General features: G+C 51.1%; 1 protein-coding gene across 2 annotated transcripts; it reads right to left on the bottom strand.

Moving 5' to 3' along the window:
• Positions 1–905: 905 nt before the first annotated feature.
• On the bottom strand, positions 906–10,841 carry ALAD (aminolevulinate dehydratase). Of its 2 annotated transcripts, none has more exons than XM_059071092.2 (12): positions 10,661–10,841; positions 5,290–5,477; positions 4,289–4,339; positions 3,701–3,797; positions 3,208–3,343; positions 3,015–3,098; positions 2,826–2,914; positions 2,562–2,617; positions 2,387–2,474; positions 2,212–2,298; positions 1,710–1,839; positions 906–1,058 (listed from the first exon to the last, which is right to left on the bottom strand). In XM_059071092.2, exons 2-12 carry the CDS (start codon positions 5,400–5,402, stop codon positions 1,000–1,002), a joined length of 990 nt encoding a protein of 329 aa, XP_058927075.1. In that variant the 5' UTR covers positions 5,403–5,477; positions 10,661–10,841; the 3' UTR covers positions 906–999. The 2 variants fall into 2 exon arrangements, with proteins under 2 accessions (XP_058927075.1, XP_066897046.1); XM_067040945.1 differs by lacking the exon at positions 10,661–10,841 and adding an exon at positions 6,169–6,230.
• Positions 10,842–15,032: the final 4,191 nt, after the last annotated feature.

Raw genomic sequence — 15,032 nt, 5'->3', positions numbered from 1 at the left:
CTGATGTCTGCTTCCCTCTGTCCTCTGTGAGGGTCTTTCCTTGTCCCTCAACCTCATGGAGGGCTTCTCAAGCGAGGCCCATCATCTGTTATTCTCTGTCTCAGACCCTTCCTTGCCCAAGAAGCACTGTTACAATGTGTAACTGCCTTGTTTATCTGTTTTCTTGTTGTTTTCTGTCACCCCTGTTCTCCTTGTATAGATTCCACTCAGAGACAAGCTGAGGTCTGTCCAGCTACACCCCCAGGACCCAGCACTGTGTGTGGGCACAAAGCAGACCTTCTCAAAAAATACCTCTTCAATAAAAATCCTTTTTGGTGGTGGCATCTCCAACAGTCAGGAACTCTCTCTTTGCTTCTGAATTTCAATCCTCAGGCAGCGTTCCTGTTTGTTAATGAATAATTCTTTTCTGCTCGTTAATGAGTAATTCTTCTCTGGGTTTATGGCTCAGAGAACAACAGGAGATCTCAGGCAGCCTGGCAACCACTGGCCTGTGTGGGACTCGCCTTCCAGTGGAATCGCAGCAAATCTCAACTCTCAACCCAGGGTGTCAATCTAAGCCTCAGTCCCAGTGTGCCCAGCTCCGCTGCCAGAGGCCTCGAGCTTTCCAGAGCTTCTGGGGGTCCAAGATTCAACTGCCCTCCTTTTCCTTTAATGCTCCAAGCCTTTCTCCCCGGCCCCACTGAGCCAATGCCCATGATTCCTGGTGGCTTTCAAGCTGAAGCCACCCCAGAGGAAGGAGCTGGGGTGGCAGAGGTGAGCCTCAGGGTTGACCCAGGGGAGGGATAGGGAAGCCTGGGAAAGCCTGTGAGGATGTGGCTGTGAGTGCGAAGATTTGGCCCGCTGGCAGAGACCGCCCAGGGCTTCTGGGCGCCTGCCGGCACGTAAGCAGGAAAAGGGCACGAGCACACAGTTCTAAAAGCATCGTTTACTTTGGTTTTCGCTTCTCCAAGGCTCAGGAGTTTAAAAGTTCTAGTTCTTGGGTTTTGCACACTTTCTCCATCACTCCTTCAGCCACTGCAATAGCTGAGGCGTGTAGTAGGTGATGATGACGTCGGCACCTGGGTTGGGACAGAAGCGGGAAGCAGGGGAAGGGCAGGGCATCAGCTCGGGGAATACCTTCTGGGAGATGAGGGCGGGGCTGTGCAGAAGGCTACCGTGAAGAAGCACAGCCCACGGGTGTCACAACCTAAGACTGAGTTCAGTTCCGGTGAGTCCTAGCTCTGTACGTTGTGTGACCTTGGGGAAGGCATTTTCTCCTTCTGGGCCTCAGTTTGCCAATGTATAAAACTGCACAGTGGGGGAACCAGGTGAGCTGTGAATTCCCTCCCGGCGCTGCATGCTTTACCAACAAAACCAGCTCCCATTTGTGAAGTGACAAGCATACACCAATTACACGTAGCATCTCATTTAATCCTCTTGACAACCACGCACCAGCTATCTTATCCCTAGTTCACAGACAAGGACACTGAAGTTAGAGAAGTGGCTTGGCCAAGGTCTCAAAACCGAAAAATAATCGAGGGCTCTGCATGCTTCACTGTTCCACATTCTGTCCTGCGGTTGCATGTCTCTTCCCCAGCCTGTCTGTTTAGATCTCTGGCATTTCCAGGCATAAGACTCCAGGCTGTCTCATGACTTTATTTCCCTATCTGGGCAAAGTGCCTATCAGTCCCTGAGGCACATGTCAGAAACTCTCACCCCTGCTTGCTCACCTGCTCTGCGGAAGGCAGTCATGACCTCCAGTACAGCAGCCTTGAGATCAAACGCTCCGGCCTGGGCTCCGTGCCACAGCATGGCAAACTCTCCAGAAACATGGTACACAGCGAGAGGGAGGTCAGGGTGCTGCAGAGAAGCAGCAGGGGGCAGGCAGGTTGAAATGGGAGGTGGGCATGCCTCTGGGAGTATCCCTTCCTCCCTGCTCAATGTGTGACCGTCTTGAGCCCCAAGCCCTGAGTCACTGATGCTGCCGGCCTGGCCCATCCTCGAGCTGTTAAAGCAGAGCTGTTCAAAGTCTCCTGCGAGCCCTGGTGCAGAGGCCCACAGTGGTTCCCGGGCGGGGACGGGGACGGTGGCGGGGGAGGGGTTGCTGGGGATTCCTGTTCCCAGGCAGATTGCTCAACTCGGAGACCCTGCAGTCCCTCGATCAAAGGGCCCGGAATCTGTGGACACGCTCTCATCTCCCCGAGCCCCCTCTGGCCTCTGCCCTGTGCTCACCTTGTTCTTTACCTCCCGCACGATGTCCAGGTAGGGCATTCCTGGCTTCACCATGAGCATGTCTGCGCCTTCCCGTACATCCCGGTCCTAAGGGATGAGTTATGGTGTGGGCAGTGCCTGGGAGGCGAGGTGACAGGGGGACAGGCCGGGTGGGGCTGGCGCTCTGGTCACTCACCACCGCGCGGAGGGCCAGGCCTCGTGCTCCGGGCGGCAGCTGGTAGCAGCGGCGATCTCCAAAAGCTGGGCTCGACTGAGCTGCGTCCCTGGGAAGCAGAGACACCAGGGTGGGCTCCGGCTTTGGGTTAACGGGTCAGGGATTCAACAGCAGACCCCTGCCCATCCCCACTCACCGGAAAGGTCCATAGAAACAGGAAGCGAATTTGGCACTATAGCTCATCACTGATACCTACGGGCAGATAATAGGGGTCTCAGCTCAGCCAGCCCTCCAGATGTCCCAGGGTGAAGTGACAGGGAGAGAAAGGACCCAGGCCGGAAGTAGAGGCCTGTGTCCTAGTCCCACTGGAGCTCTGGGCCTTGCTTTCTCTGTGTGAGGTCTGCAGGTCTGGTCCAGGCTCTCTTACCTCCCCACGTGCTGCCTGCACCCCCGCCCCTACCCTGTTGCCAAATCCATGTGCCATCAGAGCCTCCTTGATGGCTTCCACGCGTCCGTCCATCATGTCCGACGGGGCCACCACCTGGCATCCTGAAGGGCAGAGGGTGGCCTTCAGAACCCTGGGACTCTCCTGTCCACCCTGCCACCTCCCCGGCCCGGGGGTGCCCATCCCTGATGGTGGCTCACTCACCTGCCTTGGCATAGGCCAGCGCCACCTCTGCCAGCCGCTGGCGGCTCTCCTCAGCTTGGAATGACCCATTCTCACTCAGAAGCCCTGTAGGACAGACAGCTGGGTTTGGGGGGGAGCATCCCGGGCCTTGGCCCGTCTCCACCGCAGTGGGAGTGCTGGCGGCAGCAGGGCTGGTGGAAGGAGGGAAGCTCACCGCAGTGACCATGCGAGGTGTATGGGCACAGGCACACGTCGCAGGCCACCAGGAGGCCGGGGAAGTTCTTGCGCAACAGACGGATGGCCTCGATAGCCGGGGAGTCCTCGGAGTCTGCCGCAGAGCCCCGCTCATCCTAGGGACAGGGGAAGGACAAAGTCACACGAAGCCTTTGGGAGGCACAGTGGCCAGCCACCAGGGCACAGCGACGGCCCTCTCCTTTATCACCACGACCGCCCCTGGACGAGGAGGCATGGGGAGGACCGGTCCCATTTTGCGGAGGGAAAACTGACTTGCCCATTCAGAGCTGAAGCCCTACTTAGCTTCCTAATCCTACATGGCTGCTGTTTCAAGGGCAGGGGCTGTGTCCGTTCACCAGTGGCCCCAGGGCCAGCACAAGGCTGGAGCGAGGGTGTGGTCAGTGTGGAGCCTCAGCTTATCCTCACCCAGCCTCCCCCTCCCCTTCCCTCTGACCCCTCCTCTGATTTGTCACCTTGGGAACTCTGCTGGGGACGCCGAAGACTAGGACACAGCGCAGGCCCTCCTCCACCAGGGGCTTCAGCATCTCTTCCAGCCGGTTCACACCATACCTGCATGGAGGGGCTGAAGTGAGGCAGGTCCCAGGCTAGGGACCCAGGCCCACCCTTCTGGCCTGAGCCTCTGTTAAGAGTCAAGGTGCACATGGCACCAGGAGGGCTCCAGCCTCACAGTACATGGAGGGGCAGGAATGCACCCACCAAACAGATGGGAAAACCGAGGCCCCACATAGCAGAGCTATGGGATTCAGCTGTGGAAGGCCCCTTCAAGGTTCTGTTATTGAACTCCCATCTGAAGTTCCAGCGTTGCTCTGCTATGGCGCCTCTGGTGACAGGTAGCTCATTACTGCCCGAGGCTGCCTCTTTTGTTGTGGAACAACTCTGCCACCACCCCCTCCACCCGGCCCCGCCCAAGACAGTCCTTCCCAGCTGAAGTCAGCCTCTCTGGATCTTCTACCTCCTGGGTCTGCTTCTGCTTCCTGTCGCCTCCACCTGTGAAATTGCTCCCTCCATCATAACCCTGCCCTCCCCACTCCATCTCCTACCTGGCCACTCCTGGGAGGCTGGTGATAGGCTGTTTGTCATCAGGAACATCCCTGCAAGAACGGGGGATGGGCTATGGAATGGTAGCTGTGGGAAGGGCCAGTGGTGAGAGGGTGACTGGGAGGGATGGTTGGGAAACTCGGAAGGAACACGGAGGTGGAGATGGTGGAAGATGGGATCCAGTGTCTGGTTCCCCTACCTGGCCAAGCCCAGGGCCTGAAATAATAATAGGAACAACAAGAATAACAGTGACAACAAGCAACTGTACTCAAAGAACAGTCCTCCTAGGAAGGAGTCAAGTGGTTAAGAACTTGGCCACTGAGATCAGAAGGTCCTTGCCTGCTACCCCAGCCACTTACTGACTGGGCGACCTTGGCCAAATGGTACTCTTTGAGCCTCAGGGCCTTCGTCTGTATCCTGGGTCGATTCATTCATTCATTCAACAAATATTTATTGAGCACTTATTATGTGTCAGGTACTGTTCTAGGCTCTGGCAACACAACAGTGAACAAAACAGACAAAAATCCCTGCCCTCATGGAGATGACATTCTAAGGGATAATATCCGTATTTTTCTCATATGAATACTGTCAGGGTGGAATGAGATAATATACATAGGTGCTTAGTGTACTAGTACCTGGGACACAGTAAGCCCTCAACATGTATCAGCTGTGCTACCGTGACTAATCATGACTGCCACCTCTGACATGTACATAGTACTTTACAGCCAACAAAACATCGTCTCAGCTTCTGTCTTGTTGCAAAAACTCAGGATGAAAGGCAAGGGTTATTTTTATTTTCCAAATGGAAAGACTGTATTCCCTTCAAGGTTTGTTTTTTTCTTAATGGCTGTCCTTAATCCAGTAGGCCACTCCCAATACCTTGAGCTCCAAGCTGACAGCCCACTTTACCCCCGCAACACAGACACCTGCTCTGTTCACGTGCCTGCACACACACTCAACCCACCCCTTGCCGATCAGACACCTGGCTCATTTGGGGACTCACGTGACAAAGATGGGGTAGATGAGGCTGGAGGCACTGAGGCTGGTGGTGGTCGCCTGCCAGGTCCGAAGTAGTGGGTGGAAGTAGCCGCTGTGCAGGACCGACTGGGGCTGCATGGTGGGCAGGGGGGACACAGGGCAGCCGGGTGGATGGAACTGAGGGCTCCTGGGGGGTCTGCCTCGTGCTCAGCTCTGTGAAGGCGACGAGAGGCGCATGAGACGTTGGTCCCTGGCACCGGGAGGTGGTCACACACCCGCAGCCTTTTCCAGATTCCTGCTTCCCCTGCTCTCTACCCCAGTGCTACTCCTTGTGGGGTTCACCAATCCCTGCCGGCGTGCACCAAGATACGTAGACACTTTCCTGAAACTTCAGAAACTTTTCAGAAACTTCCAGAGAAAGTTGAATCTAATAATATAAAATCTGGGTTTGTATTTTATTTGGTCTCTTTTTTTAAAACAACAGGTCTCTAATAATTCATTTCCATTGCATTTTATCAAAGAATCAGTCTGGGATGGACTGGACGTTACTATGAGAAGCCCTGATCTAGCCACCACTTAAACTTTGCCTATTCCATGAACAATGTCCATGGCCATGGCAGAAATTTTAGAAAAGCACAGATAAGCAAAAAGAGAAAAATCTCCTGTCATTCTACCTCTAGGGGAAAACACTGTTAACCCCTTGGTACACAGACACACACTAAGAGGATTAAATCGCACCGTGCCAACAGACAGACTGACACGCCCGTGGAGTGGCCACGAGGCTGTCTTTTCCAGCCCAAGAGCCTCCTGCTGCTTCCCAAGCACACCTGACTGCGTTCCGGCTCACCCTCTTTCCCTAGGAGGCCGGTGCTCTTTCCACAACTTCCCCATCCCCAAATCCTACCAGGTTCTCCACCAGGCGGCCCCTCCTTCCCTCTCCCCTGCAGCATCTCTTCTAGCACAGATCACAGTCTCTCTTATATACCAGTTCCCTGTGGCCTTATCTTATCTCGTCCCAGTAGGCGGAGCTTCTGCAGGGCAGGGTCCACACTTACTTCATGTTTGCCTCCTGCACAGCACTCTGCCACACAATAAATATATTTACCCATATGAAGTACAAGACAATATGCCCCAAATGCCAAATAAGGGGTGCAAGACAGAAGGAAGCTGGGGCATTAACATTTGTTTCTTGAGCACCTACTATGTGCCAGGCCACACTGGGCACTCGCACACATGATTTCTCATCCAGTTGGCACCGCAGTCCCAGGGGGTGAGGGCTGACTGAGTGCATCACGGAGAGGCTGAGCCTACCATGAAGGAACCATGACTTCCAACGTGAGTTAGGAGGTCAGAAGCTTGTTGGAAGACAGGACTAGAACTCGGTTTTGCAGGATGAGTGGGTTCGGGTTGGCAGAGGGAAAGGGGAGAATGTTCCCTCTGGAGGGGAAAAAGGGGGCCAGGAGGACGGGCTGTGGACTGCTCTGAGGACTGAAGAGGCAATCGAGGATGTGTGTTTGGAGGGGAGGGGCGGCCAGACTGAGGACAGGGAAGATTTCTGAGCTGTGGGCGGGGCAGGGGCCTACTCAGAGCCTGGATTTAGGAAGATAATTCTTGCAGCCTGAGCAGAGCTGACTAGAAGCAGAGGAGGACCGAGGCTGAGGGGGCGAGAGGGGTAGGGAGGAGGGGCCATCCTAAGGCGGCCAAGAGGCAGTCTCTTGGGGCGGATGCGCTAGCTTGCTTGACCTGCAGGGCAGCGGAGACAGGGACGGGCAGGAAGAGGGCGGTGGGGAGCCGAGCCTGGAGAGAGAGGAGGTGGAGAGCTCCATTTTAGACGCTTCCTTTTGGAGGTGCCTCACAGCCCAGTAGGGGGAAAACAAAGAGCCACCAATCTCTCCTTGTATGAATGGGACCTCAAGGCCCAGAGAGGGGCAGGGACGTACCCAAGGCTGCACATTCTCTGGGCCTGGTTGGGGGGTCCTTCAGTACACCGATGATGCCTTCCCCTCCCCCTGTCCTCCAGCCTCCCAGGCCCCTTGGCTCCCTCCCAACTAGCTCAGGGGCCTGTTTTATCTGATCCTCCTCCTTGGCGGGCTTGGGGTTATCAGGAGCCACACAGGATCCACCCCACCACCACACCCCTGGGCCAGCCACGTCATCTGACCCAGGGGCAAGCCAGGCCTCCCCAAAGATGTCCCAACCCCCATATGAACAATCTAGCAGATACAAAGTCCTGAGTGCCCATTTTGTGCAAGACTTTGCTCTTAGGCCTGCCAAGGATTAGCCCAGCTCAGAGAGGTTAAGTCACTTGCCCAAGACCACACAGCTAGTAACTGAGCCAGAATGTGAGTTTGTTGTAGACAATGAGTGCAGGGTTTTACCTACCATACCCCATACTACTGATAAACACTTGATTCAGTAGGCGTTGCTCTGCCTATACTATCTCTGCCTGGGAGAGATGGAGGGTATCAGAGAAAAATATACTGAGTGTATGTTGTGTGCTGGGCACTGCACTAGGTACTTTACACATATATATTATCCCATTTAATTGCAGAGAACTGTTCTAACTTTTAATGATAAGGAGACGGAGGCTCAAAGAGGTTAACTGACTTGCTCAATATCATTCTGCAGTCACATCATATTTTGAAGGTAGGTCTTTAGGTCTCTAACTCACTTTCCAGAGAACCTTTACAGCAGCAGGCCCCCAGCTTCTGGAATCCAAAGCTGCATTCCACTGGCTTCAACCCCACATCTACTTTAGAAGGCTGAGGAAGCAAATGTCTCTGCTTATCAGAAGCAAAAGGGCAGGGCTGCCTAGGGGCCTCAAAGTCCAATTCACCCGGAGGAGACTGGGGGTTAGGGGGTGGGGGTGAGAGAGTGGTGGGGGAAGGCCTGACTAGGGCAGTTCCACCTTTATCTGTTTTTTTTAAAAAAAATTTTAGGATTCAGCGAGAGATTTGAGAAATGGGTATTAGTGCTGAAAAAAATGAAAAAGTTGAAAATCACCAACCCTGTTTAATCTTTTACATTCTGCTGTGGAAAGTAGGGTGCAGAAAGGAGACAGGAGTTGTTTGACATCCACAGCGAGTCAGGTACAAAGCTGGGCTTGACCATGGGTCTCCTGGTTTTCTACTCAAGGGCCTGTCACCTGCCCCACAGGTAGTCATTCTGTTACATCCGTGCTTAATAAACAAACATCTGGGGTTTTTTTTTTGTTGTTTGTTTGTTTTGCTGTGCCACATGTCACCTTAGTTCCCTGAACAGGGATCGAACCCGTGCCCCCTGCAGTGGAAGCGTGGAGTCTTAACCACTGGACCGCCAGGGAAGCCCCAATAAACAAAGATCTGTGCAGTAGAACAACACCCCCTGAGCAACAGAGGTGCTTCTCTGCTTGCAGAGCCAAATCCAGGTGGAGGTTTTGCTTTGCCAGAAGTCCCTGAAAAATTGGAAGATTTTCACATACTTGGAAGGGGCACTTCTCCCAAATCAAGGGAGCCTGTAAGCCACAGCTTACATCCTGTGACACCACACTGAAGACAAGGGCAAGTCACCACGGGATGCAGAACAGGTTAGCTTAAGTGGAAGGCTGTAGCAGGCAGTGCAGAAAGAGTAATGTTTCAGGGCCAAACAGTCCCAGGTCTGCTCTGTGCTCTGTGTATGGCTTTGGGCAAGGTTGCAGAACCTTCATTTCCTAATCTATGAAATGGGAATGATACTATCAAACTTGCAAAGCTGAAGAGAAGATCAGAGATAGTGAAGAGGTACATGCCTGGCACAGTAGCCACTCAGTATATATGCAGCTACTTTTACTATCATTAGGAGAAGTGGGCTGATTAGACCTCCTGGAGTGGATCACAGCTGTGCCCTCTGTACCACACCCAGAAGGGAGAACTTTCACTCAAACCTGGATGGGCCACAGGGTCTCCCAGGATATCTGAGGTGGGGTCCTTGCCTTCCAGCAGCTTATGTGGTGAAGGAGAAATAGTCACTATACAGATGCTACAGTAGAGGGGTAGACTATATGCTATAGGAGGGACCTGGGAATGTCTCTGGGAATCAAGGATGGATGGCTTCATGGAACAGGCAACACTGAGGGATAAGTACAATTTCAGATTGATTGTGAAAGTTATCTCCTTCCTTAGAAGGTAACTTCTCCAACTTGGGAGTAACCTCAGTTGGGCCCTGAGAACTACCACCCGGAGGGGCTGAGAAGAGATGCAGGGCCTGATCCCCCCATGTGTGCTCCACTGAGGATTCCAGAGGCTGTGGTCTTGACGCAGAGGGTTGTGAGCTGCTGCCAGCGATGGCGGGCTCTGCCACTAGCAGGGGAGGGCCAGCTAGGTAGAAGGTGGCCAGGGCTGAGAAATCCAACCCCCCAGAAGGGCCCAAGACAGCAGGTGTCAGGCAGTTCTGAAAAGGAGCCGACTGGTTACCTGTTTATTCAAACTGCATTTCCTGAATATCTACTCTGGGCCTGCCCCAGTGTTAGGAACAGGGATTAAAGAGAAGAAGACCCAGGGCTTGACTTGGCTTTGAAGAGCCCAAATCTCCTCTGGAGCTAAAAGGAGAATCAGCCAGTTCCACAAATTCCTAGAACAAACTGATTAAGAGGTTCCTTAAAGCTTGATGACTACATCATTGAAATGATGGTGATACTGGGCTGACACTGGTCCAACATCGTGCAGGGGGTCAGTGGCAGATCTCGGGCTAGAATCCAGGTCTCCAGCAGAGAAGTCCTCAATGTCCACCATTACCCCTTGATACTTTAAGTATAGATTTCAAAGCTGCTTGCTCCTGGAGAGCTCTGGGTGAAGGGGGTGAGGGAGGAAAGAGGCAGAACGGTGACTCTGGACCTGGCTGCAGTTGGCAGCATGAGGGTTACGAATGTGGGTTTTGGAGTCTGTAGATGTGGGTTCAAATCCTCATTCTGTCACCTTCCAGATGTCTGACCTCAGCATCCTCATCTGGTAAATAAGGACTTGAACAGACCTCAATGGGCTGTTGTAACACTGAATGGGCCAATGCATGTAACTTACGTACAATCCTAGCACAGAGCGGCTGTTATTGTTTGCACCTCCCTCCCCCATCCTGCGAGGCACCTCGGGCTCTCCACTGATGGAGACTACCCAAGAGGTCTCCAAGGGAATGGACCCCAGACAGGAGACTCGGAGCCCAGAGCCAGGTCCCCAAGGGCAACTGCCACGCAGAGACCTCAACCCCGCTGCAGCAGGACAATCTATCTCTAAGAGCCGAAATAGGAGTCCCAGAGTGACCCCGTCCCCGGCTACACCGCCAGCGCTTGTGGATTACAGCAGACTCTGGGTCTGGGGACACAAGACTTTGATGCCACAGCCCCTGCCTCCAAGTCCGCCATCTCCCCGAGTCCAGTCCCCACTCACCTGCCTCCCTAAGGAATCTGCAGCGCCACTCGCGCCAGCGCTGCCGCGCGCTCTAGTCTCCCAGGGCCCACGTGGGGGCGGGGCGGCTCTCCCGGAAGCAGCTCCCTCTCTCACAACCCGCCCCCAACCTCGTGCAGGCCTAGCCCCTTGCGGGCACTTGGCCTGAGATCGGCTCCCGCCTAGGCCACGCCCACTACGTCAGCAGGTCTGGCCAATCGGGTGTGCCGAAAGGCTGGAGGGCCCGCCCCTCCCTACGCTAAGGTTCGCTCCCGAGCTGTGGAAGTCCCGTGAGAGCCCACTTGGGGGCGCAGGAGCGGCGTGGCAAGGGTGCTGCGTGTGAACCGGCCTCGAAAGTGGTTAGAGCTCTGAGGTTTTCTTTATAGCCCCTCTTTTCCCGGCTTAGCGCATACTTGGCACTGGTTGTTTATTGAAAGAATAATTAGATGTCAAGGACATTAAAACAACACCATAGTGCCTAACACAATAACTAAGTCCGTTTTTGCTGACTGAGCATTTTAAAGTTGTTGAGTTCAGCACCAGGCTGCCCTCCAAGTTTTCAGAGAAAATTTATTCCAGCGTAATTTCTCAGGGCTTACTCTGTGCCGTAGTTTGGGGGATGTGATGTGAAAGACATGGGCACTTTGGAAAGGCTCCAAGTCTGATAGGGGCATCAGACCTGTCTATCTATTCTGGGTACAATGAGAGATTTGACCAAAAGTCTGGGGGGGAAAGATGGGGCAGGAGGGATCTGGTGAGGCTTATGGGGCTTGGGTGAACTGGTAGCATCAGATGCGTGAAATAGGGGTCAGTCTCAATACCCTAGCAAATTAATTCCTTCCCCCCTCCCCAAATATTTAATTATTTATTTATGTGGCTGTGCCGGGTCTTAGTTGCTGCACGCGGGATCTTTAGTTGTGGCATGAGGGATCTAGTTCCCTGACCAGGGATCGAGCCCGGGACCCCCACATTCGGAGTGTGAGTCTTAACCGCTGAACCACCAGGGAAGTCCCAGGAAACCCTTTGTGAAAGTGAGAGGGGGATTATTGAAAAGTCGACTTTGAACTGTGAAGGATGTCAGAGGGTTGTATTACACTTATTCTCAGATTTTATTTCTCAAAATCTGTACCCCAAACCTGTTTTATACCTCTTTATATTCCAAATCTAAGAGGCAGAGAGGCTTAATGCTGAGAAAATAATGACACTGCTTAGTTCCCAGCTGCTAGAGTTCTGATCTGTGTTCCAATAAGGAAGGTGGTGGAAAGAAAGTAATGCTTTTTTGTGCATTAAAGAGTTAGGGAGAGTACCATACATTTTATTCACTTATCTAATTTTGATGACAGCTATGTTACTATCCTCATTTTATAGATTGGGAAAACAATTGCCAGGAGATTAATTTGCCCCATGCCACACTGGGATTTCTCTTCATTGCCTGCGAACCATATTCCTTCAACTCACAGAGGTAATTACTATTTATTTTTTCCGCCAGTTTAGATCCCCTGCCCAGCAGGTCTTTCATAACACCTCTCCCAGACTTCCCTGGTGGTCCAGTAGTTAAGACTCCATGCTTCCAATGCAGGGGACATGGGTTCAATCCCTGGGCGGGGAAGTTCCGCATGCTGCATGGCATGGCCAAAAACGACAACAACAAAATACCTCTCCTATCTCTGAGTTTATTGATAACTAAAAATAATTAGTACCATTGGATACCTCCAAGATCCCAAACAGGGTGGAAAATTTAAGAATGTTGCTGTTTGGTGTAATCTATTTTTCCCATGTCACTCTTATTCTTGACTGAGAGACCTGTTCCCACTTCTCGCACCCCCCTTTAAAATATAATTTTACCTTAATCTGTCACTCTTATCCATAAAGAGTATTGTGAATGCAACGACGACTCTTAAATGTAATGCTGAGCAAAAGGAGTCAGACACAAGAGAACATATTGTATGATTTCATTTATATGAAGCACAAACCCAGGCAAAATTAACCTTTGCTGGAAGTCAGGATAGCGACTACTACTGGGGAGATAGGAAATGACTGGAAGGGAGATCAAAGGTTCTTTTTAGGGTGCTGGTCATGTTGTTTATTGATCTCAGTGTGACTTTCATAGATATGTTTAATTAATTAAATTTTTTTCTTGGCTGCACCTGTGCTGCTTCTGGTATCTTAGTTCCCCAACCAGGGATTGAACCCGGGCCCTTGGCAGTGAAAGTGTGTAGTCCTAACCACTGGACCGCCAGGGAACTCCTTCATAGATGTCTTTAGTTTGTGAAAATTTACCAACCTCTACTCTTATTTGCACCTTTTAGTATGTATATTCTTACTAAATAAAAAGTAAAAAAAACCCCCGAAATCCCACTTTATTGAGTGCCTTCCAGGTAGGTACATGGCACTGGGCTAAATGCTTGTGAAGAGCATAAAAAGAACCAGATATTAGTGGTTGCCAGGGGCAAGGGGAGGGAAGCATGGGGAATAACTGCTTGACTGGTATGAGGTTTTATCTTGGGGTGATGAACATGTTTTGGAACTAGATAGACGTGGTGGCTGTGAATGTGCTAAATGCCACTGAGTTGCTCATTTTAAAATGGTTAACTTTGGGCTTCCCTAGTGGTGCAGTGGTTAAGAATCTGCCTGCCAAAGCAGGGGACATGGGTTCGAGCCCTGGTCCGGGAAGATCCCACATGCCACGGAGCAACTAAGTCCATGCGCCACAAGTACTAAGCCTGCGCTCTGGAGCCTACGAGCCACAACTACTGAGCCCGCGTGCCTAGAGCCCATGCTTCGCAACAAGAGAAGCCACTGCAGTGAGAAGCCCGCACACCACAACAAATAGTAGCCCCTGCTCATCACAACTAGAGAAAGACTGCATGCAGCAACTAAGACCCAATGCAGCCAAAAATAAATAAATAATTTTATTTTTTAAAAAAAGGTTAATTTTATGTTCTGTGAATTGTACCTCAATCAAAAAAGAAAGTTGGTTCACCAAATTCAATATTGTTTTTTTCTTAGCTTTGACAAATGTACCATGGTTATGTAAGATTAACATGAGGGCAAATTGGGTGATGGCTATACTCTTTGCTACTTTTCTGTAAATCCAAAGTTGTTCAAAAATAAAGTTTAGTTTAAAAAAAAATAGAAGCAAGGCAGTGGGCCACTGGAACGGAATCCCAGCTTTTATAAATTAGTGGTAAGTCACTTCTCTCTGATGAGCCTCAATTTCCCGTGTGTGAAAATAGGAGATTTTAAAAATTTTGCATGGGTAAGGATGGTAATCCTCCCATCCTCCAAATCCAAATCAGAATCTCTAGGCATAAAGGGCTGTGGTTAAAAACAGATGAGAAACATTACCTTGGCCTAGTAAGGAAGCTTCAAAATCCGGGTACCACTACAGGATTGAGAGAAGTGTGGTTGGGAAAAACTGGCGGATGACCTCAAAGATTCTTCCCAGTTCTTGAATTCTATAGTTTTAAGTTATAGTCCCCACTCGCAGGAAACATTTTTCTTAGGTAGTCAAAGTTTGGTAAGAACTAAGGTCGTGTGGAAGGAGAGTTCTTTGGGGGATTCATTCTTGACTGGAGCCTTATGTTGGGGTAGAAGCATGTTACAGAAGGTCAGGTGAGCCCACCTTAAGCAGGCTTTGAATAACAGGTCTAGGTATGGATTTGACTTAACAGAAAGCAGTGAGGGACTGCAACATAGCAATGTTCTAGGAAGATCCACTTGGCAAGCAGTACACAGAGGAAGCTAGGGGAAGCAGAGATGAGGCAGGAAACTGAGCTCAAAGGAAGCCACAGAAGTCCAGATGGGACTTGAAGGCTTGGCTGAGTGTTGCTCATGAGAATTAAGAAACGACATGTTAAAAAAAGAAACAAACGACATATTTCTAGGGATTTCCCTAGTCATCCAGTGGTTAAGACTCCATGCTACCACTGAAGGGGGCTCAGGTTCGACTGAGATCCACATGCCGTGCAGCACAGGCAAAAAAAAAAAAAAAGAAAAAGAAACAATATATTTCTAGATATATGCCCCCATGTTCATGGTGGCACAGCATTCTTTACAATAGCCAAGATATGGAAACAACCTAAGTGCCCACCAACGAATGGATAATGAAGATGTGGTGTATATATACAATGGAATACTATTCAGCCATAAAAAGATGAAATCCTGCCATTTTTGACAACATGAATGGACCTTGAGGTTATTATGCTAAGTGAAATATGTCCTGTGAAGAAGCACAAATACTGTATGATTTCACTCATATGTGGAACATAAAAAACTAAAACAAAACCCCAAATAAATGAACAAACCAAACCAAACCCACAGAGAACTGAGCAGCAGTTACCAGAGGGGGAGGGGCAAGGGGGAGGGAAAAATG

Source organism: Kogia breviceps, chromosome 8 (genome assembly GCF_026419965.1).
Source record: "Kogia breviceps isolate mKogBre1 chromosome 8, mKogBre1 haplotype 1, whole genome shotgun sequence".
NCBI classification, from domain to species: domain Eukaryota; kingdom Metazoa; phylum Chordata; class Mammalia; order Artiodactyla; family Physeteridae; genus Kogia; species Kogia breviceps.
Note: the sequence above shows the minus strand (reverse complement) of the source record. Positions and strands in the feature narration are given on the sequence as shown.

What these genes read in the sequence shown, in the direction of transcription:
- ALAD (XM_059071092.2), bottom strand. Translation starts at nt 5,402, where the DNA reads ATGCAGCCCCAGTCGGTCCTGCACAGCGGCTACTTCCACCCACTACTT. An exon ending in ATCTACCCCATCTTTGTCAC is followed by an intron (nt 4,340 to 5,289) that starts GTGAGTCCCCAA and finishes CCGTTCTTGCAG; the next exon opens with GGATGTTCCTGATGACAAAC. An exon ending in GACTGCCTTCCGCAGAGCAG is followed by an intron (nt 1,059 to 1,709) that starts GTGAGCAAGCAG and finishes GTCCCAACCCAG; the next exon opens with GTGCCGACGTCATCATCACC.